The following is a 25983-nucleotide window of genomic DNA, read 5'->3' on the forward strand; positions in this document are numbered from 1 at the left end:
CATTAGACTTTGGATGTTTTCTGGCCAGTATTTCTAACTTTCTATGCCTCTTTTTTTTTTTTTTTTTTTTTTTTTTTTTGTTTTTTGCCTCCACTTCTATAAATTTAATAGCTTTATGAACCAAGTAAACCATATTCTATTTCACTTATGCTTTCGAGCATAAAAGAAAGCATGTGGCCCAAGGTCATCTTTACACGTGTAGTTCCCTGGAACTCATGTAAAACGACTCATATCTGTCCTGTAAACAGTAAGATGGGTGTCTCCTGTTTTTTGTTATTACAGTTTTGCTTTGATTTATCTCTGGCTGCAGTTGTAAAGACAGAGTAAAATGTATGCTCTCTATTCTTTAAAGCTTCCTGGTTTAAATAATACTGAAAGAAGCTAGCCCGTAAGTTGTAATCTGTGCCTGAGAAACATAATTAATCAAAAATTTATTAGAATAACACCCATTATAAGAATGTAGTAGATGTCATCTATTCAGTATCCTGCTGTTGCGGAGGCCTGCTTTGAGTGAGCTTCAACTCATCCTTCCCCTTTAGATTTTTATGACTTCAATGCTGAGTTTGTTCAGGATTACATAGCTGAACTAGTTTTCCTCTTTTGACCTTAACTTGTCCGAGAGATCTTGGTGCCTTTGGTAAATCATTAAAGATTAGGAAATATGACTTTGTTTTTTCATAGTTCAAATTGTTCTTCAGTTGCCTGTTAGCTTGTACTTTAAATTTCCCTGTAGTTTTAAAGGTCCATACAGAAAAGGCAGCATTTCATGTGCATGGCCTTGATATTAGTAGGGTCTTTGTAGTAGGTCCTGTAATGTAGCTAATAATTTATATTTGTAATCTTAATTTCTTCCTTGTACCATTCATCTGACACTTAGAATAAACAGAAGAAGTTAATAATTTGTTTATACTTAGATAATTGTGATTTTCATTTTCAATACTTTATGTAATTTTTCAATGGCAAACAATTCAGGATTCTGATAGGAACTCAAATACAAAATGTTTTTCTGCTCTTTCAGTACTTCTAGGTCATTAGTCATACACTTTCTGACATTCTTTTTTTTCTGAAAATGAGCTTTTGCAAAACCTTGTATTAAAAAACACTACCGAAACCCAGGTATTTTAAAGTAACGGAAAGCTACAGATGCACCTGATTTCAAAAGGAGATGATCTCAGTTCTGTTTGTAGGGAAGTAAATGCATAATGAAGAACTCATTAGTCAGTAATTGCATAAACCTGGATTAACTTGTATAGCATTAAAATTTTTGTGGATTAAATTCCCCATTTTATGGTAAAATACATGTCCTAATTCCGTAAGCTCCAAAACTAGAAAATATTAAAAGGTTCCTTCTTTTGCCTAAAACATAACTGTTGATTGACAGTACAAGTCTTTGGTTTTGTTTTTTGTTTGTTTTTAAAGGATTCTCATCGTTTTGGAAAAAACATCCAAAAAGCAATGATTGACATCATGGGTTTATTTAACCTTAGTAAAAACTGTACCAAGTGATTTGCCTTATTGGTGCCAAGCAACCTCCTGTTGTTGGGATGCAAACTCTTCTGAACAGTGAATGAGAGCAAGGTTTGTCAAACAGTAGCTGGCGAAGAAACTGAGTCAACATCTTGATCACCTATGAAAACCTTAGCAGTGTATAGAATTTTTTTTTTTTCCCCAGTAGTTTGGAAGAGTTTATTTCCACAGAGGATGACTTTTGAAATCTTATATGTTTCTAGGGATGAAGTATAGTATCATTGCATGAAGTCATGTATATTCTAACTCCTGCAGTTTTCTCTTAATTTGTATACACTTGCTCTTTTTTTTTTCCTTAAAATTAGTCTACTTGTATTCCAGAATCAAAGGGATAAAACACACCGTCTTAAACTCAAATACTAGAAAAAGTTTGATTTGCTATGTATTAATAGCAGAATGTTCTTCAATGTATCTGCTGCTTTATGTCAATGAATGACAAAACTTGTGGCTGGGGACCATCATTGGTTTTTTGTATTTTTTTTTAAAGGTAATTTCTGTAAAACATTAAAAAAAAAAAAATCCCTGATATAACCCACCGTAACATACCAAGTTGTAGATTTTTTTTTTTGGTTTTGGAGAAAAAAAACCATTGGGTAGTGCTATATTGGGTAGTAAAATATGTCACCTAATTAGCAGGTATCACATTTTTCTTATTACTTACAAGCATGTTTGCCACATTGTTGATTTTATTTCTGTATAAATAAATGGACCTGTGTACTTGTTCACGTGAGTGCCTTACAAAAAGAAAGATCCTAAACCCAGGAAAAAAGCTTATGCTGGGAGTTGGTTTTACATTGTCTTAGTGGTGAAGGAGGTGAAGTAGTAGCAATGCAGATCTAGTTTTCAAATTATAAGTTAGGTTGATGTGGCATAAGACTTGAATATGTTGCCATATGGTGCAGTTAGTTTAAAGCTCTAATGAAATGCTCCCATCTTAAATGGCAAAGATCAGTCCCTATGAAATGCAGAAGTAACTTTGTTTCAGAGCTACAGATACTCATGTGTTTATTTTGGTGAATGGTATTGGTGGTCATTTGAGATAAGAGTTTCTGGGTCCCAGGGAGTGTCAATTTACTTAAATGCAACCTGTTGGATAGTCTACGAGGCAAGGCTGCCTGTAGAGGCTGATCAATTGCAGTTTGCCTGCTTTCAGCCTGGAAAGACCACTACTACATTGCCAACCATCTGCACGAAAAGGGCAAACTATTAAAGCCGTGGAAAATAGCTCCAGAATGGGAAAACCCTAGGCTTCTCAAACCCCTGTAGGGAGATGCTCTTGGTCAAGCACAGTTTCTGAAAGATACGAGGAGGGAGGGGAAAGCTATTTCTCTCAAGAAGAAGCATAATGTTTCCAAGTGCAGAAATAAAATGGCTACTACAAAATGGAATGACTCTGTGCGCGATGCTTCTCTTCCCCAGGCTTTATAGGTGTGGTTACTTTTTACATCCTGCAGTGCAGTAAAGTGTACCTGTTAGCGCAACAATTTATTTTATTTTTTAAATGTAAGGTACATGGTGTTTAGTAATATAGTGAACGCTGCTCCAGAGCTAAGCTGATTTTAAAAGGCCTTTGGGGTTGGTATAAAACTTCTCATTAGACTTTGGATGTTTTCTGGCCAGTATTTCTAACTTTCTATGCCTCTTTTTTTTTTTTTTTTTTTTTTTTTTTTCCTCTAATCTAGCTGTTAGAACACCTGTATATGTATGTTTGAGGTGGGAAACCGCAAAGATCCCAGATGCATACTTAAGCAAATGCATGCTTACATAAATGTAGGAACCCTCACAGGAATTGGCCAAAGACACTCGTTATTTGATTAGTTATAGTGTGTGGGAAAGGACACTTTGAAATAGGCATTACTGTGGCTGGCAGGCCTGGCATTTATTGAACTACTGCAACAATTTTATAGTGATCTATTCTTTGGGAGCTGCAGAAATAATGCACTGGGGTGTTTTTTTTATTATTATTATTAACCACTGACCAATCTGTGCTTAAAATAACAGTAGGACATATAAGCTTGTAGGATTTTCTTAAAAAAAAAAAAAAAGTTTAGATTTGATTCTCAGGTTTTAAATGTTTCAAGTCTAATTGTAGTTAGTGCAGTTATCAATGCAATTTTACATTCTTAGAGAGTAAGTATAATTGGCACAGAAAGCTATTTTTTATTGTAAATGTTTTAAACATTTTGCGGTGTTAAATGTATCTTTTTTTTTTTAATTTGGGATAGATCATAATTCCTAAACAGATACGATTTTATTTCATTTTCTTTAAAATGTCAACAGCATGTAAATAAAATATGCTTTTTGGATGTAAATCTTAGAAATCCAGAGCTAATGTAGGTTATTAATAAATAATTAATTTAAATCTTGATGTTTGATATCGTGTACATACAGTAAAACTGCTTGCTTTTTTTGCTCAAAAGCCATAGGAATGTAACTGAAATTACCTAGATTTGAATGAACCTTCTAGTACAGTGTACTTTATAATAAAGTAAAATGTTCATATTCCAGAAAAACTATTAATTTGTTAAAAAATTTGTTACTAAAACCTTGAATCACTTATTCTCAATTAGTGATTTAAGAGTTCAAAGTTAGGGTTGAGTAGATGGTAAAAGTCAGGTTGGATGATAATAAATTGACCTGTTTATTAAATAGCAGTGTAGAATTGGTGGAATACCGCAAATGTGCATTTTCCAAATTTCTTTTTTCAGCTATTTCATGCCAGAAATTAGGAGAGCATTAAGGGCATTTAGAGGATACCATTGCCCAGGATTAACACCATGCCAGACTAAATATTCTTTTAAGGGTTGGGTTTTTTGAGGGACTAAGGAAGCGTGTGCCTGACCTTGAAAATCATGGTTCTAATTCAGCCTTCGTACCAATTGTTTTCTTGTATAAAATATATTAATTTAAGCTAGTTTTTTTAAATCTTGTTCAATTCCTCTACAATCTATGGTTGGTTATTTACATCCAACACTGTCTCTATTTTCTACCCTTTTGTGTGACTTCAAAAAATAAAATAAAATTTCACAATTATCACTACTTAGTACAATGTTTATTATCTTTTGTATCTTCTTCCCAGCTCCCTTTCTGCTGTTTCTGGACTTGTGAAATCATTGCTATTAAATCCGGTTAGGAATGGTAGTAGCAGACCATTCAGTTTATTTTAGCAGTGATTTATACATGTCATGCTAGTTAATGTGTAATAGTAATTATACATGTAATATGCTATATTATATACAAGTAATAATGCTATACATGTCATGCTAGGGAATGTGTTAATGAACAATTTTTCTTTTTCAGGTTCAGTAGAACAAATAAAAAACATAGGTCTTATTTTAGATGAGCTTTTTTTTCATGAGATCCAAATAACTTCTGGAATGTTTCTGTGAAACAGTCTGTCTGCAAGCTAGTGGATAGCACTGGTTTCATCTTTACAGTGAATAATCTATAGAATATGAATGGTAAGGCAGTGGAGAACTGGTTCAGGCACAGAAAGTTAACATTGTTAAAATGTTATTTGCTTTATCTGAAGATTCCCAGTACCTGAAAACTCTTTTGAAATTGCATTAAAACTGGGGACTACTTTGAGACAGTTGAAGAGGATTTTTTTTACCCTTTGAAGGTTTACGTGCTGTTTTTTCAATTGCTGTTTAATAAAAAAAAAAATGCCACAAAACAACAACAAGAAAAAAACCCACACAGAACCCACCAAATAGTTTTGTGTGATAGACCATTTTCACAATCATTTAGCTTGCTGCTTTTCTGGATGTTGCAGCCTTTGCTACATGAAAGAACACAGTGATTTCAATTGCACACTTCATCTCTTAGATACTGTTAGTCCCTGGTTGTATTTCAAATATCTCCCACCAAAGCTGGATACTGAAGTTGTAGATTGATATGTTCAATCTGAACAGAAATGCTGCATGGAAACTTTCCAGGCACAGAAAATAGTGATTTTTTTGTTTGTTTGTTTTTTTCCCCCTTCCCTTTGCCTGTTTTTAAGGGTGGTGAGTATAAGATGCATCTTATACTCAGAAAATGTTGCTGTAGTTGTACATGATGCATGGGATTAATCAGCTCTGGCTGATTAATGAACTCCTATTGGAAAGTACTAGAATAAAAAATTTAGCTATTAGATGAAACTCTTGAGAGGAGAGGAGGAAGCGTGGGGTTTCTTTGTTTTGTTTTGTTCTCTTTTTCCCTAACTTTCATGGCTGCTAACCTGTGGCTGGCTGGGTGGAAGTTTGTAACCAAAAGCATAAGGAAAAATTGATTCCAGTTTCTTCTTGGATTAATTGTATGGCATCTTATGGATGAAAGGTAACTTGAAATTGTTTTAGGTGTTTTTAGTTGCTGTGTTTTTTTCACACACAAAACTTCCTAAAAATGAAGACATTAATATATAAAATTTCTGCTTTCAAGGAAACCATCTTTTATCTTAAATGGACATAGGTAGCGGCCTGGTAGGTTTGGAGTGTTTTCTAAACTCCGAAATCTTTATGGCACCGGGGTGACAATTCAAAGATTTACGTAGTGAGTTGTAGAAAGGGCTCCAAGAGCAGAAGCTGGAATCCAGCTATTTCACAGAATCACAGAATGGTTGAGGTTGGAAGGGACTCCTCTGGAGGTCATCTGGTCCAACCAGATGGTTGCCCAGGACCATGTCCAGATGGCTTTTTGAGTATCCTCAAGGATGGAGACTCCACAACCTCCCTGGGCAACATGTGCCAGTGCTTGGTAACCCACACAGTGAAAAGGTGTTTCCTGATGTTTGGTGGGAAACTCCTGTGTTTCAGTTTGTACCCATTGCCTCTTGTCCTGTTACTGTACAGCACGGAAAAGATCCTGGCTCCATCTTCCTTGCACCCTCCCTTCCACTTTATATCTCCAGGCTAAACAGTCCCAGCTCTCTCAGCCTTTCCTCATAGGAAAGATGCTCCAGTCCCTTAATCATCTTCATGGCACTTTGTTGAACCCTCACCAGTATGTCCATGTCTCTCTTGTACTGGGGGAGCCCAGAACTGGACACAATACTCTAGGTGTCATCTTACCAGTGCTGAGTAGCACTCTTCTACATGGATTATAACAAATAATCTCGTAGTACCAGGGTCCCGGTTAATCTTTGACTCCTTCTAGTGCAAGATAATTTCCAAGGGAAATTATACTTTAAATGCAAACCAAACCAAAAATCCCCCCAAACACCCAACCTAATTCTCAGGCCGTGTGTGCGCCCGCTGCCGCCCGTGCGGAGTGCGAGACACTTCCGCGCTGGCGGGCTGGGGGGACGGGACGGGGCAGGCTGGAAGCGGCGCTCTGGCGCATGCCCAACCTCCCTTAACGGTCTGGCGCGCGGTCGTCTCCCCCCTCCCTGAAGGGCGGGGGCCGGAGATGGGGGAAGGTGAATTGCCTGGGGGAAGGGGCAGAGACATGCACGCTGCTGAGGGCCCGGGGTGGAGGTGGGGCCTGTCCCTTTCCCTTCTGCCCTGGAAACCAGCGTGGTGATGTGGGGTGAGGGGGGAAGGCAGCCGGAGCTTCTGGGCAGTTCTCCTGCCCCGCCCCACGGATGTCTTGGAGCTGGTAGTGGTTGATGCATATAGGTCCAAGAGACTTGAGCCTTCAGAGAGCTGCTATATCCCAGTCCAGTCAGGGGGACACAGGTAGCCTGACCCTCCCCATATTGCCTTAGTCTAAATCCAGAAATAGTGGTGATGACAGTGCAGGTGGATCTTGGCCTATGCCTTTTTAATGGTGGCCTTGTGATACTCTGGGTAGAGGTGCTTTGGTTTGCATTGTCTGTAACTGGCAATAGTGACATGGAGAGTACAGATAAGGTTTAGTCTTAATGTGCTACTTACTGACACAAACTTAAAATAGTGTAATTATTGCTGTCTAAGTGTACTATGTCAAATTTGATTGATTTTTTTAAACTACTAAAGCCAAGTAGCAAAATTCTGATTTAAGTCTGAATGCTGTTAATACATTTAAAAGTTACAAAGAATGTGTTCTTATGGTAAAAGCAGCTTGTTTGTGTTGGCATGGTGGCCTGTATTTTCTGAAAGCTGGATCCAGAACCCCAACAACCTCTTCCAGCGTTATGTTTTTAAGTTTCACAGTTACATGTTAATTGGGTTTATCTTCAGTATTATATGTACGTGTTGTTTGGTTAAGACTATTTCATTCACTTCTAGATAGAAAAACTATTCAGAAGAATGCTGAAATAGAAAATTCAATTATCTTCAACGAAAAAAATAAATATGAACCAGTTGACAGTCTATCCATGAGTATGGAGAATCAGATATTGCTTGATATAAGATCAGTAATAGACAGTGGACTTGTAACTGAAATATTTAGTCAAAATAGTCCTGTTAGTTCTGAAAACTTTAATCTGGAAACTGCAGTAATTAATAATCCCATTGAAGAAGGATTGCTATCTAGTCAAGACAATAATTTATGCACTGTAAATGTGGGAGAGACTTTGTTAGATCACTTCAAGTATCCACTTACCATTGAAAATCAAAATACAATAGTAAAAGTTGAAGTACATCCACATGGAAACAACAGCTGTGATGATGAAGATCTTGAAAAATACAAGGAATTAAATCTTCCAGAAGAAGCTGAACATATACATTCACCTTATCTGCCTTCAAATGGTGTCCACTTTCTTTCTTCTGTAGCAATACAGCATAAAAATTGCAGTGTTCCAACTACAAGCATTTTCTCTCCAGAAGGAACAGTCAATCAAAATGTCAGAATGATACCAGTAAGATTAAGTGAAATAGGAATTTTTATGTATTAATGCTTATTTGTGACTTAAATGTGGGGAATTGCCACATTAAAACTTATATAGGATCCACATAATGCTTAAAGTTATGTCATAAATTTTATACTAGAACAAACTTAGTAGTAAATACAGAAAAAAAATCTTTTTTATATTGCCAGAAATAGTATGCAGTGTTAACATATGGTTCTGACTGGTGTTCTTTTTTCTCCATGTTAGGAGCCATATTTTTAAATGGCTGGGTAGTTATTTTGCTCATTAAAAAAATATTACCATGTCACAAATATACCCACTTTGGTTTTCTATATTACCTTCTGTATTAGCAACTATTAGTTGTACAAATTGTACAAAGTACAAATAGGATATTAACTTTTGTTCTTCAGTTCCAAGGTGACACACTTGTCATCTTAAAATTTATAGTCCAAATGAGTTAAAAAGTAATTTATTTGCAGCAGTAAACTGTAGCCTCCATTGTTAAATCTCCATGGGGAAAGTAGTTTTGTAAGAGAGAGGGGTTTCCCATTGCTTACCACATTTGGCAGTTTTTCTGTATAGTTTGAAGTTACATTTTCTATGTTGGATCAATTACTATGTAGAAAGGTACGCAGCATAAAACTTCTTGTGATGCTCACAGGACCAAATCCATCTGCTTAATGCAGGCTATTCATATGTAGAATACTTATGTGTCCTTGCATCTTTGTTTATGGCTGTAGAGTATCATCTGAAGAGATCTCCAAATTTTAAGTTTGCACTGTGGCTGCTTCTAGAGGGCATTGAGGTTTCCTCTGAGAAGCTATCTTGAAATAATTAACCATACCAGTTGACATTTTTTTCCATGCAAATATTTTGACAAACAGTGCTGTTCTCAGATTCAAAAATCAAAAGCATTAAAAAACCCCCCAAAACACACAAAAATCATGTGGTTGAAAACGAGGTCTGATTTTCCCTTGCACCTCCCACCGAGGTGCCAGGCTGAAGCCAGGTGGTACCTACGGGGCTGTCTGTGCAGGAAACCTCCTATCACAGAAATCATTCTGACACTACCCAGCCCAGTGTGTTTCCCAGAGACATTTCATCCTGACATGCTTGAGGTCTACCGTGACAGTTACCTTATGTGTTTTGGTTTTCTTTCTGATTTCAGGTTACGGTTATAGTTTAAAAGTATCTCTGGCTTGGAAGGTTGTTTATACACATGCTCAATATTATGAGTAGTTCTTTAATAAGCAAGACCTTCAATCTTTTGAACAGTTAAGAAGATTCAAAAGACTTGTGGAAGCCTCTAGAAAATAAAGATGTGATTAAGGCATAACAGTTGCTTTCTTCAAAGTCAGGTTAAAGATAATGAAAATTTGTTAGTCTCTGTACAAGGAGCTAAAAAGGACATTTAGAAAAAATCTTTCTGACCAGCCCTCTTCCTAGTATCCTTACAGTTTATCACACTAAATCTGCATGTTTCCTTAACCTGCCCTGTTTCTTGAAGGTATTAGAACAAAATTCTAATCGGATTATAAATAATATTATTGAAATAAAGCAAGCTGATTGATTGTTTCTACACTGCTTGCTTACCCTCCTAAACTGCTGTCTATATTAAGAGGAAGCACAGCACACACAGATAGAGACCAAATTGTCTAGTTCAAACAACCTCAATTCTAATCTGAAACTAGAAAATAGTTGGTTTCTGTCTTTGTTCCATTTCTATTCATTTGGTTTGTTTTTGAAAATACAAATGTAGGTATTAAGTATGATGCTATTATAGTTGTAAATGCATTAGATCTGAACCATAACTATATGTTGAGCAGAAAAAAAAGAAATAATATTCAAGGTATATAACGGTATTTGGTAATGCGGAATAGGCCGCAGCATTTATGTGCTTAAATATGTCATGAAAATGTAAATAACTTCCAATTTTCAAGGTCACTTTAAGTCAGTTTTTTGTTTTTTCATTTGGCTTTTCAAAAATGAATCATTTAATGCATAAAATAGTTATAAATAAAACATTCTTTTCTTCAGGTGTTCAGATCATTCATACCTCCAATTGCAGTTGAGAATAAGTCTATTTATTATGATCAGTTTAAAGGAATCCAAAACAGTACTATGCAGTTACAAAACTTGACCAATTGCTTAAATGGTAAGTGCCCCAAGTGATTTAGGGGGATTTTATTTTTTTTACTATGCAGTTACAAAACTTGACACCAATTGCTAATGGTAAGTGCCCCAAGTGATTGAGGGGGATTTTATTTTTTCCTCTCATAAGCTTAGGGAAGGATTTAAATAGCTAAATTCATTTCTGGATTTGGCAAATTGCAGTATGAGCCTTTTCTGATAATGTTAATATAACTAAGAATGTTTGAAAGGAGAATGGACCACTTTTTGTTCATGTATGTTCATGTTGCTTCAACCACGTAGTTCAGTCTTTTGATTTTTCTTCCTCTCATACCATTTTCCTCTCATAAGCTTAGGGAAGGATTTAAATAGCTAAATTCATTTCTGGATTTGGCAAATTGCAGTATGAGCCTTTTCTGATAATGTTAATATAACTAAGAATGTTTGAAAGGAGAATGGACCACTTTTTGTTCATGTATGTTCATGTTGCTTCAACCACGTAGTTCAGTCTTTTGATTTTTCTTCCTCTCATACCACCTCTCCATTCCTTCAGGGGACTGTGAAGAAGATATTCCTTCTTGTAGCACAATTTTTTTTTAAATTGAGTTGAACAATGTTCTTATTTCACTTTGAAGTTTGACCACCAGTTATGGAAGTTAGGTGGTTTGCACTGATGCTGCTGATGACAGTAACTCATAAGCAGTTGCTTATGTGTTCTGCCCATAACCTGTTCACAATCCTGCTCAGGCTTGAAGTGACTGCTAGATTTGATCTTACAAGGTAGTTTATCCTGAAGCTAAATGAATTTTACCAAATGGGCTCAATAAACCTTTTAAAGATATCAAAAAGACCCAAACTGAAGTCTGTTTTTCCCAGCAAGTCTGTTACAAAAGAATATTAAATATTTCTTTCACAAGAATGTAATGCTGTACTGACATCAAAATCTCTTTTATTGATGCTGTAAAGGTGTAAAACACTGATCTTTTTGTAAACAAACCATGCTTTATTTTATGTACTAGAATCTTCCAGTGATATCTGTGGCTTACCTCAGAATAGTGCTTCTGTCTATGATGAAATAGTAAGTATGCATGCAAGATTTCATTATTATTGGAAGAATCTGTCCAAGTGTTGAATGTCTAAAATGGGATTTATTCTAAGTGCCAGACAGTAAAAGGTTTTTTCAAACACTGTCCTGTCTGATCTGTTCACAAAAGAGAGGGAAAGAAAAATGTTGCTCCCTAGATTTCCTACACTGCTACATTGTGGAGGAAGGAAGAATAGCATCTGGATTTTTCACCTGTTTCTGTTCCTATTGGCTCAAGTCTAGTTGGCTCCTGTCTGCCACTTGCACATTCTGGTCCCAGTTCAGGCCAGTTAGGGAGGAGGGGGCTTCTCTTAAGGCCACCTGAACACAAAGTGCTGCCAAATACCCTTGGGCAGCTGATTAGGATTTGAGCCTTTATCACATGTGCAGTGTATATAAAGGAACAGAGCTGAGGGTGAAAATCTGGCTTTAACATTTGCATTCCCTGCCTATGGAGAGATGTTCTTTGCAACTTCATTATTCTCTGAAAATGCTTGAATTTTTCAAATATAAATTCCTAGATATGTACAAGACAAACTATAGAAAGTCAGGTATTTAATGAAAGGGAGGTTTCTGAACAGTACTGGAATGTTGTAGCCAGGTTTTTCAAGATTGTCCATTCAGTGTTTTAAAGTGTGTACTGAGAGGGGCAAGGTTTCATCTGGAAGTGTGACTTTTGTGAAGATGACACTGTAATAATGGATCGGCAAGATAGGTGATAAATTGGTTTTCAACAAATGCAAGTGGCACCACATCTATGATGGAATGCCATGACACACAGTAGTGATCACCGTAATAAAAGTTCATTTTGGAACAATCTGATTTATAGGTATAACTGAATTAGCAGTCCAGTCTCAGATGACTGCGTCTTACTTAGACTAAATCCCAGTGATCCCCAGTCAAGTTATATAATTCAAGATTAATTCTTGTTTTGCATAATTTGCTGTGACTATTGCCTAACTTCTCCAAGGCAGTTTAGAAATCAGTTGATGCTTCATGATGTTGGAGACACTGAACACCATTGTTACTGTGAAATATGTTACTGTTCATTGTTTTTTTTCAGGAATATTTTTACTTGAAATATAAGCAAAAATCATTCTGCCATTGACAAATTAACTATTCTCAGTATTACATTTGAATACAATCCTTGCTTTAAAATATATGATTTATGCAGATAAATTTTTAAATTTATTGTATTTGCTTGGAATTTAAAGTAGATTTTAAAGCATGCCTGTTAAGGTTTAAAACTTTATATTTCAGGCTGAGGTAAGAGAGACAGTTAGTAATGTTATCGAGAATCACCAAGACAGAGCAATTTTTCAGAGTTCAAATGTTGACGAGTCTGGCTGCAAGTTATTAGCATTGCACAGTGTAGCGGAGGAATCCAGATGTTCACAGAGAAATGACTCCAACCCTGTGGTAATTATATCCTGTAATTGATAGCAAAATTATATGCTACAGCAAATTAACTTATTTGTACCACGCTAGCATCAAGAAGACCCACTTAGTAAGTGCTGTGTTAAGAATAATAAGGCAGTCCCTTCCTTGGACTCACAGTCTAAATTTTATCTAGCTATAGTGCTACTTTATATATATATATAAAAACCATATTATTTTCTATTTAACAGCTGGAAACAAACAAACAAAAAAAACCCCAATGTGAAGACCACGCTAGCATCAAGAAGACCCACTTAGTAAGTGCTGTGTTAAGAATAATAAGGCAGTCCCTTCCTTGGACTCACAGTCTAAATTTTATCTAGCTATAGTGCTACTTTATATATATATATAAAAACCATATTATTTTCTATTTAACAGCTGGAAACAAACAAACAAAAAAAACCCCAATGTGAAGATTACTTCATCTGAAGGAAAAGTCTTGATTTAAAATCACAGCTAAACAAATGAAATGAAACGAAACAGGAACAATTACAACAGCATGTTCTGGTTAGGGAACTGAATCTGAAGCCAGGACACTAGAATATGTGTCTGTCTATATCTAGCTATATAGAATAGCTAGAATATGCTCTACAAAGCCCCGTGGAGCAATTTAGAGAACCAGGAATCCATATCACCTAGGTTGAGGAGCTACAGTGTTAGATCTCAATAGCTGCTTCCAAAAATAAATTAAAATTAAGGGTCAAAAAGCAAACATCTTAATGCATAATGATCCATTTGTTTGAGAGATTCCAGTCTGTGATTATGAAGCTTTATAAGACAGGTGGTACTCTTATGAAAACCTTTATATCTATATGCTTACAATTACAGTTTCTTAGATGAAAGCTAATCATTAATTATCCTTTCCAGGTTATCTGCCAGTTGGAAGGAGGTACTCAAATACTCTGTATAAACAATTGTGGTACACAAGAACTAAACCCAGTTCATCTAATTCCTGAGTATCACGACCAACATCATTATCTTCAATCAGGTATAATAAAAATGAAAATTATCTCTAGCCTGTCAGATAGTATATGATAGATTGTTAACGTGCAACTGCATGTGTTTATGTTCTTAAGCAGCAACAGTGGGAGATGAGCCAAAGCTAATGTAGCTGTCACCAGTTGTTATTTTACTTTATTTTATAACTGAAAAACTTCTAGGTGCTTCAGTGTAATAAGAATGATGTAAAGGATATGTTGAATTTATTGAAAGTTTTTAATATATAATATATATATTAATAATATAATATACTTTATATTATATAGTGTGTGTGTATATGTATTTATATACTACATATACTTTAAGATAAAATACTATAAGATTACTTTCCATATAAAGCACATTTAGCATAAGCACCTTCATATATTTGCATTTACCCTAGTTTGCCACCAAGTGTCACTGTTTCTCTATAAACGAAGAGCAGCGTTGCGGGCTATGGGTACACTTTAGCCTTGGGATTCAGAATGTCTCACTAATATTTGCATAATTATGTGAACTTGAAATGCCATCAGTTTTTAAAGAAAGTGGTTTCTGAGGTCCTAAAGTTAATGCTCTTTAGATGGAGTAACACATTTTCATCTGAGCAGCAACAAAGTATTTGAGTGTAGTTTAGTTTAAATAAAAATTTCTTTACCTAAATATAGCTTCCTCAAAAACATTATTAACATGGTTTATTTCATTATTTATTACTATAATTTTATTACAGTGGTGCATTTTGATGGCAATGCGAAAACAAAGCCTTTTAGTATTAGGGACCAGACAAGCACAGATACTGCTCTCAATATCAATAGGTGCTGAGTGTGAGCATCTCTCAGCAGATGCTCCAGGTATGGATCCTGTTTACTTATATTTGTCAGAAGCCACCAGAATAGTAAACCAGGCACATTCAACTTAAAGGTCATGTTCCTTTATAAAATTCAAACTCTCATTCATTTGCTGTGATGTTAGGGAAGAAAAAGCTGGGGAGGAGTGCACTGGCATATGTTTTTTAGATGTATTTGTTTGAGCTTTCTTCAGTTTTACTCATCTTAACAGCAAGTAAAATAATTAGGTCCAGAAATTATATCTAAAAGTTTCTAGGGACTAATCTCTTCAACTTTTGAATTAAGCTGTCCTTTGGCTTCTATTTTTTTTTCTTTCTTTAGATGGGAAGGAAGTAAGTAGATATATAAGATTCATCTTGTAATCTTACTACAACTCATGTTTGCTTTTTTCTGCATAGGCTAGGATGCTCATGTACTTACATGCAGTTCTTCACTAGGACTTATGCAAAGACTTACTCTTAACAGCTATGGTTCTCTCTGTGGGTTTCTAGTAATTTTTTTCATAAGCTAAAGACCTCTGTTCCAGATGTTCTCTCAGAACTCTGAAAATCTGTAAAATAAGAACTCAGGATAAATATATTTAATTGTTTCTGTCATTTTTCTTATCAAAATATTTTAAGTCTATGGCATATGAATTTAAATGTACTTGATGTCATCAAAACATCCTATGCTCAAATTCCTAGCTGACAAATTGGTGGTGGGTTCTTCTGCCAGGGGTATTTTTGTGTGGTCAGCTTTCTACTCTTGTTTTTTGCAATGAGAAAAACATTTCTGGAGAGAAAACTTCATTGGCACCATTTATTGTAGAGTAAGTTTGGATTCAAAACTAAATTGTAGGAGAAAGTGCTAACAGAGGACAGACAGCCTCAGGTGATTTTTTTAATTAACAAAAGACGTTGAAGATACCAATTTGCCTGTATGCTTAACTCAAAAACTATTTATGCATAAATGAAACTTCATACACTATGAGTAATTCTGCTGTCTTCAGGTAAATGTCTTCTTTTCAGATGTGGACAACCCTGTAACAGCTGTACTGGGGCAGTTTTTGCCTGTTCCAGGTGAACTGGTTCTGAATGAACAAGAGGTAAAGAAGCTTTATCCTTTAAACTTGTTAAGTACAATATATACTCTTTTTCCTTTTCTTAAAATGGGTTGTTAAGTCTATGTTGGGAAGTAACAATTGTATGCATTTTCTAAAGACAGTTTATCTAGTTTGGACAGATTAGTTCTGCACTCAGTATACTTTCTGCATATAAAGGTTTCCAATTTCAACATTTTCTAGAAGTAAAACCAGAATTAAAAATACAGTTTTCCATAAGAGAAATAAATTTATTCCAATTTTGAAACCTTGAATTTGGTATTATATAGATTATGTTATTTCTGAGAACCATTTTAAGACTATTCTGGGGTTTTGACCATTTTAAGACTCTTTTGACTTTTATTAGAAGAAGGGGAATATTTTCTTCCAGTAGGATTTTTTACACTCTTTTCTCTTGATTAGGACTTAACAGTCATCAAGTCTTTATAATTTTTGTCGATTATTTTTTTAATTGATGAAAACTGAACAGAAGACTAAAAATCTTTGCAGATGTTTGGTTTCTCATGTGTTACTTCCAGCAGAGCCGGTAGCAAAAATCACTGCAAATTTTTAATTGTTAACTTTTGATTTGTGTGGAGTGAATATGTGATGACAGCACAAACACAGCAAAAGGTTTGTGGATAGCAGCCACTTATCATAAAAGAGGGGAGACAAAACCTAAGGGTCAGATCGAACAATGACCTAGGGAGTCTTTCATCTCTATACCATTTGCAGTATATCTGCAAATTGGTGCCTAAACATTCTGGGGCAGTGATGTAGACAGTCTTGTAATTCTTCTCTAACTATACCAAATTAGTTGTTTCCTAGATTTTTTATCTTGCTTTAAATATATTAATTTTCCTTTTCTTTATGGTCAGACAGATTAATCACCTATTAAAATAACAGTGATTTACAATTATTCACTGTCCCTCTATTACTGGTAATATCAGCATAGTCCTAATTGTTCTTCCTTTGTCTTTCTCCATAACCAGGCCCTTATTAGTCATATGTCTGAAGAGACAACAGATCTGCAGTGTGTTTTCTTGGCCTGTGAGCTGATTCTTTTTTTAAATTTTGCTTAGTCTTCAACCAATTAGATGTCATATTGCAGCTGAACATAATGTAAATCAACAAGTCACTAACCAGTTTCAATTGACTACTGGAATTAAAAGCAACTGAACCTAGAATTATCAGTAAATTGAAAATAGTGCCCAACACTGCAGCACTGAAAGCTGTTTTTGGTTCTTTGCACTGGGAGAAACGAGATTCCTGATATACTGAATGGTTTCTAAGAGGAGGTGCACACCGTTTTCATAACTCTTTACTTCCATGAGTTTTTATCAGTAACCTTGGCAATCAAATTATCCCTGAAGCATTTTCTTTGTGTTACTTTTTCTCTTTTAACTTACAAAACTATTTTTTTAAAAGTTAACATAAACAGGATATATGCATTTTATCTTGAACAGTTTGAAAATGGACCCTTACAACCAGTAGCTAACACTGCCACGTTCCATCTAGAATCAAATCTGCATGGGCCAGTGAAAATGACCTCAGAGGGGTAAGATGCGTGAAACATCTTACATCCATGATGACTTTTGAAATTTAAATTGGCAATGACTCCTAGACATTTTCATGTTGCATAGCTGCTTCTCTTGTAACATACATGCAGTTCTGTAAGAATGCTTTGTGTATATATCTTGGCAGTCATGATGCCAGTTGCTGGTGGTCAAGACTATGTAGCATGGTTTCAGGTTTTCTTAGGATCAGTGCAATTGTGCTGTCCATTTGCTTGAAAAACATTTAATTTTCTAAGTTAATTGATGTGCTTCCAAATCTAATTAGCATGTGTTTAGCCTGCATTTCTAACACTAATGGAATTATTTTAATAATATTTAATTGCAGATCATTTTTAAATAAGAGGCAGATGCAACCCCAGTGTGAAAGGTGAGAGAGCTTTGCAGTTGCACAACCATTACCAAGTTGTATGACTAAAGGCAGACCTGCCCCAAGTAGTGACAGCTGGTGGATAGAGGGAGATTACAGGTTGCTTATTCTCTTTTTCTCACGTACTCTGTGAGGCCACACCTGTTAACTAGCACCAATATTGGTGTAAAAACATAAAACCAGTATTTATTGTTTCAAAGCTATAGAATAATTAGTTTTCATTGTAGTTGTATTTGTACACTTTTTTCTAATTTTTTTTTCCTTTTTCAACCTATGTAGCTTACGTTTTGGTTCAGGGATTACAAAGTCTATGAAACCATGTAACTGCACAAAATCTCAGTGTCTTAAATTGTAAGTAATAGTTTATCGACATTTAATAAGTGCTAATAACAGTGTATAGATGAAAGGACAAACATACAAGAAATGTGTGCTTTAAAATGAACAGTACATACATGTCAAAAATTACTCATCTGATACTGAGTTAGAAAGATCCACAGTTGATGTAAACTAGTGTCACACAAGCTCAGAATTTGGTGCAGAGGTGTAGATGACTGCATATAATCCAAAGTATGAAAAATAAAAAGAAAAGCTAGAAGGATTGTTCAGAGCATATCTGGAAAACCCTACGTAGAATGTAAATGCTGTATACATTACAGCATGTAAAATATAATTTATCTGTCTTGCTGATGCTCTCATACATAAATAATATGCACAGAGATGTATACACAATAACTAAAGTTTGATTCATTGATGGACTGGGTGTATTTTACAAAATGTAAAATTGAAAGAGAGAGAGAAGCTCTTTGATAGGTTTGGATGTGATTAAATTACAGAGGAAGGAACATTTTTCATGAGTAGAAACTGAACATTCTGCCTAGAAGTAGAACTTAAACTTAAAAATTTACACTTAAACCAGTTAATGTTTTCATTTCTTATGTTATTTTACATGTTAATCATAGATATTGTGATTGCTTTGCCAATGGTGATTTTTGCAACAACTGCAACTGCAATAATTGTTACAACAATCAATTTCATGAAACTGAACGATTCAAAGCCATTAAGGTAAAAAAAATTTTAAAAAGTACAATACACATTGGTATCACCTTCATGTATGAAAAATATAGCACTATTGTTTTTTCCACTAGTTACAGTATTTGAAATATGTTATGTTTAACCTAAATAAAGCTAAGTGCTGCCTCTGTATTATTCTTACATAAAGAAATTTAGGGATTTCTTTCCTTCCTTTTATAGAACTTCTGATACTTTGGATTAAAACTAGTGATGTGTTAACTGAATGATGATATTTATTCTTGGAAGGAAGTATTCAAACCCAAATTTAATTTCAGAAAATTTTTTCACTTCAAGGAAAATTTATTGTATCCCAAAGTCACAGAGTAGTTAAAGGAAAACAAATTATTACTATCCAAATTATTATTCTCATTGACAGGTCTTCTGCAGTTGTCTGTATTAGTCTTTCTGGTTGACCCATGCAGCAATGCAAAGTTGGCTCTCCTGGCAGCGACACTGAACCCAGCACTAGTGAGAAGCAGGTTGCTTCTACATTTGGAGACTGATTTTATTAGTGGAATAAAGAATAATATGTGGGCTAATTTTTGTGTGTATATCAAACTGCACAAACTGGGCAATAATTTAATCTGTGTGTTATGTTTGTAAGTTTTAAAGTGATAATGAAAAGTCTTATTCTATTGCTGATGCTTTAAGGTTATATTAATGGCTTTGTGCTTCTTGTATGCAACTCTCCAGAACTTTTTTGTGTCATTCACATCATTTTGGGATTGTACAATATGTTGATCTAATTAGAGTTAGAGCTTTGCCACAACCAGTCAAAGCCATAGCAGTTTTTGCTGTCAATATGCAAGAACTGGTTGTTAAATTAGATGCTCGTCTCTAGTTCGGTTGTTGGGGTTGTTGGTGTCTAAGCACTCCTTTCACTACTGTAGATGGTGTCTACATCTATACATAAAGGGCATATAATGTCTTTAACCTGCCTTTTAGTAGTCCATGGCATTTTGAGGTCTTGGGACCTAATTAAAACCTGCTGTTTCAATCCAATGCTGATTTCAGTGGATGGTCTTTGTACTGGGCCATTAATAAAACAAGATGTTTAAAACTTCTGAGATGTACGTTACTATGCATGCAAGGGTTCTTTCTTCACTGAGAACTTTTTAGTTCTGGTGAAAGTAGCGTCAGCAGTGAAAGAAAACCAGCCCCAAGAGAATAGTAGATGGATCATTTAGGTTATTCTATAAAAACAATGTAAGTTGCTTCCCGTGGTAAAGCCAAGTCAGTTTAGTGTTCTAGAATCTTTGAATTCCTGCTCTCACATGCCATGGAAGACTCCTTTATCCATGGGCTTCATACCACCAATAATGAGACCGGAAAGTACGAACTTCTTTGTTAAACATTGGATCACAGTCATTCAGGTGTTTAAAAACATTTCTTTGAATTTCTCATAATCTAGCAATTTTTGTTTTAGGCCTGTCTTGATAGGAACCCAGAAGCTTTCTTACCAAAAATTGGGAAAAGGAAACTAGGAGAAATTAAACCCCACCATAACAAAGGATGTAATTGCAAGCGCTCAGGATGCCTCAAGAATTATTGTGAGTGCTTTGAGGTGAGTCAGGTGAACTTTCATCGGTTACTACCTTAACATTGACTATATTCTGTAACTAGTAGTTGCTAAAAGTAATCAGTTCTCTTCTTTCTTCGCATTTTTCATCATAAAACTTTTTCAACATTGGAGGCACAGTCTCTTTCTTGTCATGTCTTTAAAGAACTGGCTGAAGTTGATCAGCTAAAATTTTTGGTATCAAGAGCTCTCAGCCAATGCCTTGCTCCAGAAGAAATGAGGAATGGTTTTCTGCTAATCCTGGTAGTTTCTTTGCATCTGTGGTATTTTGTTATCTTGCAAAGTTATCCACAAATTGAGGGGAGGAGTGATTTGTCCATGTACAGAATATCAATCTCCACAGAGAATCCATGGGAAAAAAACTATCTTGCTTCCTTACTGTACTGATACTGATGGTCTTGCTCTGGGAGTGTCCAAGATCGGCACATCTAGAATAAGTCCCTGGTGGTATAGCTCCAATGGTTGCTCAAATACATGTTTAATTTAAGATTTATACAATTGTGCTGGTTTTGGCTGGGATAGAGTTAATTTTCTTCATAGTAGCTAGTATAGGGCTATGTTTTGGATCTGTGCTAAAAAACCTGTTGATAATACAGGGATGTTTTCATTATTGCTGAGCAGTGCTTACACAGAGTCAAGGCCTTTTCTGCTTCTCACACCACCCCACTAGCGAGTAGGCTGTGCGTACACAAGAAGTTGGGAGGAGATACAGCCAGGACAACTAACCCCAACTGGCCAAAGGGATATCCCATACCATATGATGTCATGCTCAGTGTATAAAGCTGGGGGAAGAAGGAGGAAGGGGGGGATGTTCAGGGTTATGGCGTTTGTCTTCCCAAGTAACTGTTAGGTATGATAGAGCCCTGCTTTCCTGGAGATAGATGGCCACCTGCCTGCCAATGGGAAGTAGTGAGTTAATTCCTTGTTTTGCTTTGCTTGCATGCACGACTTTTGGTTTACATATTAAACTGTCTTTATCTCAACCCATGAGTTTTCTCACTTTTATTCTTTTGATTCTCTCCCCCATCTCATTGAGAGGGAGGGAGGGGAGCGGCTGTGTGGGGCTTAGTTGCCAGCTGGGGTTAAACCATGACAACAATTTTTATTCTAAGTATTCTGTATTTGCCAGGCTAAAATTATGTGTTCCTCTATTTGCAAATGCATTGGTTGCAAAAATTATGAAGAAAGTCCAGATGAAAAAAAACAGTTGAATGTGCTAAACTACGTGGACATTGGAAATAATGAAGGAAATAGCCCAGTTTTAACATCAACATTCAAAATGTTACCAAAATTGAAGAAGGACAGGTGAATATTTGGAAATAGCAATGCATAATCCATTGGTCTGACTTCATTAATTTTTTGTGTAACCATTATCATAATTATCTAAGAAATAGTGACTAAAATGACAGATGGCTTATATACAAGGAATCACTTCACATAGCATTTGCCATCTTGTTTCTATAAATAAAAAAATATCTAAAGGAGAGGCTATAACTATCCTTTAATATAGTATACAGAGTTCAGGGATATATGTGTTATTTCTGCTTACAAAACAGCAGTTATTTATGTATCGATCACATATTTCATTCTCTCAACTTTCCCCCCCCTTAGCTACTTTATGTTTTTCCTTCAGTTTCTCTGTTCTTAAATTTTTCTATGTTCAAGCATTCATTTATAACAAAACCTTGACCAAAGAAGTACTAAGAAAATTATGTTATTAATATGTTTGTGATGTTCAATTAATAAGCATGTTTATATTACTGCTTCTTTCCCATCTCTTCTTCCTTTGGTCCACCTCCTGTCAATTTTATTTGTGTTGGCAATTTGGATGGTAAAATATTCTAAGAAGGCCATACTGTCCTGAAGTTGTTATGCTTTCTAACATAGTTGTAGCCTAATCTCTATTTTTGGTTGCTTTACAGTAATTTGCCTAATAAATAGAAACACCTGTTAATAACAATTAAAATTAATTAAACCACCTCTTAATTGATTTTAGGGAGCTTTACTCCAGGCTCTAAAATTTTCAGTTTGCATACATCATTTTCTTTGCTATTTTGCATCAACCATTACCTTGAAATTCTTAACTCCATTTTAAAAACACTTTCTGATGATTTATTTTTAAAATATTTTAATAATTTCTGCTGTTGGTAGTGTATTGATGGGGTAGATGGTGCCAAGTTGTGCCTTTGCTTGAATGTCACAGTAGGATGAGTTACGTTATTAATATAGTAGAATGTCAAGAGTTTATTCAAAGCAAGGCTGCTAAGGTGCCATTCAGGGAATCCTTGAGGCGCTTGGTGCTGTTTCTTTTAACATAGTAGGCTGAATTTACATTTAGTACCTCCTAGACCCTGACTAAGCATTTTTAACACATTTCCTTGTACATGAGGCAGGATCTTACTATTGCATGCAGATGGAGGAAGAGGCTTGTTGTATAACCTTTCTCTGTGTGTGCCTGTTGGGCAGCATTTGCATAGATTAATTATGTAGTGTGAACACAGTCTCCCATGTGATAAATTAGAAGAACTCAAAAACAATCTGTTAGAAGCAGAAGCTATTCGGTGTAGAACAGTGAAATTCCTACAAGAATGTATCTTACAGTAACAGTGCAGCTACTCTGATTCAGCTCTCTGCTTTCCAACTCTTAACTGAGTTTTGCAGTTTGTCTTTTAAATTGTGTTGTATATTTAAAATGGAGGTATTTCATACTAGTTTCTTTTCCTCTGTCAGGCAACCAGCTATATGTATAACTTGGGAAGAAGTGAAAGCAATATGTGCTTGTCTTCTAGTGCAAGCTGAAGAGGCAGAAAAAAGAGGTTACTCTATCTGTCTAGCTGAGCGGATGATAATGGAGGAATTTCGGAGGTGTTTATCCCAGATCCTACGTGCATAATTAAAATCTAAAGGACTGAAAGTTGAGTAATGTTCAATGTATTATAAAGCCAATAAGTATTAATATTGATATGTTGCCATAATCTCCACAATTTTGCTACTTAATGATCTTACTTTGATCTTTCATAGGAATAATTTCATTGACTTCAGCTGAATTCTTTCTGAATTATGCTGGTGTAAGCAGCACCACATCCAGCATTTTTCCGAGTAACTTAATATGTACAAAGCTTAGTATATTTTCTACTAAAACAGATTTTCTCTGTAGTTAGGGCTTTCTGAGCTGATTCTTCAGTCTTTACTTAGACTCCTATTAAAAGTAAGTTTAACTTAAAATTACTTTATTGGAATGTTTATGTGAGTGGAGATGCAGTAAAAACTGAGTAAGAATTTGCTATCTTAGTTTGGTTATTTTATTAATTGTGAAACAATTCCATTTCCAGTGGTAGTAGGCAAATCTACTGAGTTTAGCTTTGGGTCTTCTCTGTTTTGGCAACTTATTTCTGCTGTCTGCAGATGTACTCTTTTTGGAAAACAGAGCAATGTTGTCAATAGGTTTGGTATTTACTGTTGGAAAAAAAACACACACCAGACTTTGTTCAACGTTATATTTGTTAGACAGATGAGCCTCCTAAAGAATAGGAGGAAGATGACCTCCTTTTTACTCCTATTGTAAAGTACAAGACTTTGTGATGGGAAAATCTTTTATGTGCATAGCATTTAGGATTGAAATTTGCTGAATCCTACATTTGCAATCCAGTTTCCCTTAAAGCTTGGAATAGCTTTTGTTTAATTATTAATTTTTCTTATGTGGACATTTTCTCTGTGACATTTCTTCCTCTTCTCGTTTTCACTGTTGGGATAATAGTAGATTTTATTTTCTCTAACAGGAGTGAGCTATTTGCTGCCATGTTTCTGGAAAAGAAAAAATGAGTTAAAAATTGTTATCTAAATTAATTGACAGATTATATAAAAATTAATGTTCTTTGGTTTTAGACATTTTATGCTAAGTTAGTAATATATGCTTAGATACTTTTGACATTTATGCTTAAAAGAATAAATATATTCTCCGTGTCATGTTGATTCATGAAAAATTCTTGCCAGGACAGCAGGTGAGACTGCATGCTATTTTAAAATTTTGTTTAATAAGACGGAGGGCTTTTTTATTAGTGGTAGTTGATATGTGAATGGATTTCATTTTATTTCTTTGTTTTTAACAACTGCTGCTGGAGATTGTTGAAGGTCACAGGAGAAAATAGATTGTCAAAGTGCTCCATAAGTGATACGGCACCATCTGTACGCTTCACCCCTTCCTGGGCCCTTCAATTCCTAAGATGATTTATCTTGGTTTTGGAATTAATACCTACCTGAAGGCATCATCTTAAAAAGTATTTGTCCCCAGATAGAGTTACTATGAGGTCATAAATCAGAAGAGCACACAAGGGCTCTAGAGTCAATAGACACTCCATAAGGAAGTAAAGCATGAAGAAAAGAAGAAACCAGCCTGTATTGCTAAATCATGCCTTGAAATCAAATCTCAGAAATCAACTCACTAAAATTCCCAGTGGAGGTGAGGTTTAGTAGGAATAACACTAGTAAACAAGAAACTAGAATTAGGACTAGTGACACAAATATGGATTAAAAATAGCAATTAGGAATAGAAATGCAAAATAAAATTAAAAATTATTGGGAGGAGTAGAAAAAGATAAATGCATTGTAAGAAGAACTGTTAGAATCCTTGAAAAACTGAATTTAGTGTAAAACAGTCTCATCTTCAGATGCATCTTAATTTGAATACACACAGTAGGAGACAATGCCATAATATAAAATGGCAAGTTATTAAGCCCGGAAGAGAGATGAGCTCAAATGATGAGGGAAAAACGATTAGGAAGAAAAATCATAAGATTTTAACGAGTTAAGAGGTTGGAAAATAATAAGGAGAGGAAAAAATCACAGGGAAAATTTAAAAGAGATAATACAGAGAATTAAAATGGAATTAGAGTGGGAAAGACAAGAAAATTCTACTGCCAAAAGTAAAGGGTAGGAGTGCAGGGCAGAGATACAAATAGCATAGTAAGGGAAATGAGTGAAGAAGACATGAGCTACAGCTTTGAGCAATATCCCTAGACTCTTGTCTCTGATAAACATGATATATATAATGCTGAGACTTTCACCCAGGGTGCCAGCTAAGAAGCCTTGAGGGAAGGTTTCTTCATTTTCTGCATGAATTTTTAAGTCACTGTATAAATGAGATGGGCATAAATGAAATTAATATCAATTTGATAATAAAAAATACAAGGTGCTAGAATGTGTAAGAGTTTACACTAAAGCAACAAAAAAACAACTACTAGATGCAAAAAACTGAAATTAATTATCTTTTTCATTATAGAGAGGTAAAACCAGTTTGATTTAATATTTTGTATATTACAGATGGTATAAACTCAGTCTGTAAAAACACTCCCAGGCTCTGTGGTGACTAGGATTGTAATTATATTCTGAAAACAAAAGATAAATACAAAGCTGTAGTTGGTAATATATAATGTAATAGACAAGCCTAGCAGAAGCAATTTCTATAATTGTTAACAAACTGAAAAACTCTGTCAAAGAGGGTTATATATTCAATAAAGAAAGCTAAAATTAACTTTGTGCTCTTACAAGTAATGCTTTTTG

General features: G+C 35.1%; 1 protein-coding gene across 1 annotated transcript; it reads left to right on the plus strand.

The window, feature by feature from the left end:
• The first annotated feature begins 7804 nt into the window (after nucleotides 1–7804).
• Nucleotides 7805–24288, plus strand: TESMIN (testis expressed metallothionein like protein). Its single transcript, XM_019471201.1, has 11 exons — nucleotides 7805–8287; nucleotides 10316–10433; nucleotides 11428–11486; nucleotides 13797–13917; nucleotides 15760–15836; nucleotides 17297–17388; nucleotides 18054–18125; nucleotides 18734–18836; nucleotides 20272–20409; nucleotides 21554–21729; nucleotides 23155–24288. Exons 1-11 carry the CDS (start codon nucleotides 7805–7807, stop codon nucleotides 23315–23317), a joined length of 1602 nt encoding a protein of 533 aa, XP_019326746.1. The 3' UTR covers nucleotides 23318–24288.
• The last annotated feature ends 1695 nt before the right edge of the window (nucleotides 24289–25983 follow it).

This window comes from Aptenodytes forsteri, unplaced genomic scaffold (genome assembly GCF_000699145.1).
Source record: "Aptenodytes forsteri isolate BGI_AS27 unplaced genomic scaffold, ASM69914v1 Scaffold17, whole genome shotgun sequence".
In the NCBI taxonomy this organism is placed as follows: domain Eukaryota; kingdom Metazoa; phylum Chordata; class Aves; order Sphenisciformes; family Spheniscidae; genus Aptenodytes; species Aptenodytes forsteri.